The sequence below is a fragment of the Mycosarcoma maydis genome, chromosome 8, assembly GCF_000328475.2.
Source record: "Mycosarcoma maydis chromosome 8, whole genome shotgun sequence".
In the NCBI taxonomy this organism is placed as follows: Eukaryota; Fungi; Basidiomycota; class Ustilaginomycetes; order Ustilaginales; genus Mycosarcoma; species Mycosarcoma maydis.
Genome location: NC_026485.1, coordinates 459360 through 463117, shown reverse-complemented (window position 1 = coordinate 463117; position 3758 = coordinate 459360). Strand labels below are relative to the sequence as shown.

Sequence of the window (3758 nt, the reverse complement as noted above, 5' to 3'; positions counted from 1 at the left end):
GGAGGAGTCTGCGGATGCGAGTTGTCGGAGCAGATCATGATCGCTCAGATTTTTTATAGTCGAAGAAGCGTTCGAGCAGCTATGCTGCCCGGGGAGAAAGTGTGACTCGCAGAATGTGGTGGTGCAAAGCGGACAGGATATCGGAAGGAACGAGAGTCGGCCGCAGTCAGAGAGGGCGCAGTGCGTGCCAATCTCCATCGTAGGATAGCTTGCGCAGGGCGCAAAGGTGTCGAAGCCCGCGACGCTTCTATATGCTTTGCTGTACCGCCGACCCGGATTGAAGGATAACTGAATGACAAAGACAGGGTAGAAATATGTCCGATGATACTTGGTGCGTGGTGATAGACTCCATGTCGTGAGTCTGTGAGTTTGGATGGCTGTGCACACCGCAGTGAGACGCCTCTAAATTTTTTGACACAATTTGTCCGAGGTCTAACAATGGTAAAGAAGAAAGACTCACGTGACTCACAGTCGTGAGTCGTAAGTCACTGAGTTACGAGTGACTGTGAGAGACGAGACGTAGGTGAGAACACGATAAATTTGGCTGCGATTCGTGATTTTCGTATCTCTGGCAGGACGAGCTAAAATCCGATCAGGCTGAGTTCACTAAGCACACTCTGACGTGCTTTGGGGAGTCGCCGATTAGAAAACGTGGGCCTTTTGGAATGCGATGGAGGTCAGAGGAGTTGCGCACAGATGCCGCCACCGCATGTGCCAGAAACATTCACGACAGGAAGGATTCGATTCGTTCCCGTATAAAAACCCTGAACGCCCAAGGTTTCAAGTTAGTTTGCTGCATATCTACCATCACAACATCCCCACACATACTTCAAAATGGTCGTCAAGACTATCGAGTCCTACGAAGAATTCCAGACGCTCATCAACGGCGACAAGCCGGTCGTCATTGACTTCTGGGCTACCTGGTGCGGTCCCTGCAAGGTCATCGGTCCCATTTTCGAAAAGATCTCCGACACCCCTGCTGGTGAAAAGCTTGGCTTCTACAAGGTTGACGTCGACGCTCAGGACAAGATCGCCGCCGAGGTCGGTATCAAGGCCATGCCGACTTTTGTCTTCTTCAAGGGCGGTCAAGTCGTTAAGCAGGTTGTCGGCGCTAATCCCCAGGCTCTCCAGGTAAGTTCACAGAGGTTGCACAGCACAATTTTTGGAAGAAGCTGGGCTTGGCGACGCTTCAAATGGCGCCGAGGCCTGCCTTGTTATGGCGTCTTAAAAGCTAAGCGCGCTTTGGCCACTACCTTCGTCTTCTGAGCCATGCACTGACACGCTGTTTTGGCTTTTGTTTCCTCTCTATTAGCAAGCTATTTCTGAACTCTGATTCAACTACCCTGACATTCATGGCGCTGCAGTGCTCTTCTAAACCATTTGCTTTAAATACAGCATCGAAACATGATCGGTTAAGATGAGAGGTTGATTACGTCTGTCGATTGCATCACAGGAGCGACAGAGTTGTAGCGATCAAGGTCGTGTTCCTGGTCTCGATGCCTTTTTCAGCAGCTTCGCACTAGAGTATTGCCATCAAAGCCGCAAATTGGAGAACGTTCTGAAAATATGGTCTACACCAGTAAAAGAAGTTGTGGTGAGCCTTTCGTGATTGTGAGACGAAAGTGTTCCCAAACGCATCAAGTGGAGTATATCTGCGACTGTGACCAATTGCGCAATTAAACCAACCCACTGATCTGGCCTGTAGTGTCAAAGTGGGCATCGCAGATACGCTACTGTCAGGATGCCTTGAATCGATAGTCGTCAAGGCATGAGGGTTGAGCAAGCAATTATCTGTTCAAGCCCAAGCCCGAAGGGATGAAGCTCGAAGCCTCAAATCGGGCCCCACTGTTCTACAATCGTGAGATTGTTGCACGCGCTGATAATTGTCGTACGAGAATACGAAGCTGGTTTGAGTCGAATAAATCGTGAATTACCGGACGTGTTGCAGAAGCTGTCCGGCGTTCCCGGAGATGCCATTTGGGCCGCTTCGACCCTAACAGAGTGAGTTTGCATTTTCACGCGGACAAGTCGCTCACCCGCTTAGCAACGCGGCCCTCTGCCACAACAGCCTGCGTTGACTTGATCCTTTATGTTTTATGTGATACAGTATGTGACCTGCCCCCGAATTCTGACGTCGACACCGTCTCGGTTGCGAAGCTTCCTGGCGCGGATACTTCGGTTCAGACGGTGTCGTCCACTGCATTCTGGACCGGGTCAAGCGAGAGAAGACCCGCTCCTGCAGCGCAGACCTATTGCCCTTTCGGCCTCCTCCGCATCTTCTTCCGGACGACAGGTGATTTGTTGCCCTGCCGTCAATGCTATTCATTGCCCTTTCAGTCATTTCATAAGCTCACAGACTGGGTCGACAGAAAGCGCAGTCCGGCTTGAACGGAAAGGCAGCTAGCATCGAGGCTAGTGTGAGAGGGGTGTACAAAGCTGCGTTGGACGAGCTGTCGGTGGTGTTGCTCGATATGCTGCAGCTCAATCGGGCGACTTCCCGTCTCAATATGGCTCGAAGAATTCGAGTTGACTTTGTGCGTGCATGCCAATGCAGCGCTTGAGCGGACAAGTGACGACGCAGAGGGCCATTATTTCCATTTGACCCCGCGAAATGTTTTGGGCAGCAGAGCAGTCTTTGAGGTGGTGGAGGTTGAAACTTGCTTTTTTTTAGTGTACGAGCAGGTGGCTCTACCGCTTTCAGCGAGCTTTCCCACATTTCACGCTCTTGCGCTCGCCCCTCGCCGCAAGTTGCCGATCTGGCCGTACAGCCCAGAAGAACAGGCACTGTACCGCTATCTTTTTTCAAACCGTCTACCGATTCCACAGCTCTGAAGCCGGAAACCTGCTAACTAGCTGTTCTCCACACTCACCTTGCTCTGGACAGGCTGCCACACAAGGCTGTTGCAAGGGAGGAAGCATTCACACAGCGCTATCATCGAGAGTGTGATCCCGCCTCTCTTGGCCAGTTAGTATATAGCCCTGAGTTGGTCCTTCGTTGCAAATGTTTCGGAATCACCACCATCTCTACCTTTGAATCGACCGCTTCTCTTCTCTTGACTGCTAACGATACAGCACTCTACAAGAGACCCGCAGCTTTGTCCACCACAACTCAAGTCACAAACACATCTTGATCAACATGTCCGTCGAAGGCGTCCGCGTGCTTGGTGAGTAGCAGCTGCTAAACGATGCTTCCTTTCCGTTATCTCAGGCTCGGTATGCTGACGTCTCATTGCAACGGCCGTCTATTTGCTTTGATTTGCTCCACTTTACAGGCAAGATCGAGGGTGAGCAAGCCTCGATCCTCACTCCCGAGGCTCTTCGCTTCCTCGCTGTGCTCCACCGATCCTTTGAGAGCACTAGGCAGTCGCTCCTCAAGGCTCGTCAGCTGCGACAGGCGAGATTCGATGGTGGAGCCCTTCCCGACTTCCTTCCCGAGACCGCACACATCCGCAACAACGCCACCTGGCAATGTGCTCCCCCTGCACCTGGCCTGCGTGATCGACGTGTCGAGATCACAGGTCCTGTCGACAAGAAGATGGTGATTAACGCCCTCAACTCGGGTGCGTACACCTACATGGCCGACTTTGAGGACTCTACTTCGCCCACCTGGGCCAACCTCATGGACGGACAGGTTAACATGCGTGCCGCCATCAACCGCACCATCGACTTTAAGCAGAGCAATGGCAAGGAGTACAAGCTCAAGCCCCCTGGCAGACCGCCGTGTGCTCGTCCGCCGCGTGGCTGGGCATCTCACGAGG

The 3758-nt window shown here is 52.4% G+C and overlaps 3 protein-coding genes across 3 annotated transcripts in view; 2 read left to right on the top strand and 1 right to left on the bottom strand.

Annotated features, from left to right (window-relative positions):
• UMAG_15098 (uncharacterized protein) overlaps window positions 1–198 on the bottom strand; it is a gene marked incomplete at both ends in the record, with an annotated part of 574 nt that extends 376 nt beyond the window's left edge. Inside the window, one exon of the mRNA XM_011391565.1 lies at window positions 1–198. Within this exon, the coding sequence (XP_011389867.1) occupies window positions 1–198 (198 nt within the window).
• Window positions 199–834: 636 nt separating this feature from the next.
• On the top strand, window positions 835–1333 carry UMAG_10953 (putative thioredoxin II; the record flags this gene model as incomplete). The annotated part of the gene is made up of 2 exons (XM_011391525.1): window positions 835–1131; window positions 1313–1333. The coding sequence occupies 2 exons, from the start codon at window positions 835–837 to the stop codon at window positions 1331–1333; spliced, it is 318 nt and encodes a 105-aa protein (XP_011389827.1).
• A 1803-nt stretch (window positions 1334–3136) lies between these two features.
• Window positions 3137–3758, top strand: part of UMAG_15004 (putative malate synthase) — a gene marked incomplete at both ends in the record, with an annotated part of 1795 nt that continues 1173 nt past the window's right edge. The window contains 2 exons of the mRNA XM_011391564.1: window positions 3137–3164; window positions 3273–3757. Of these exons, the coding sequence (XP_011389866.1) occupies window positions 3137–3164; window positions 3273–3757 (513 nt within the window). The remainder of the gene's footprint in view (window positions 3165–3272; window position 3758) is intronic.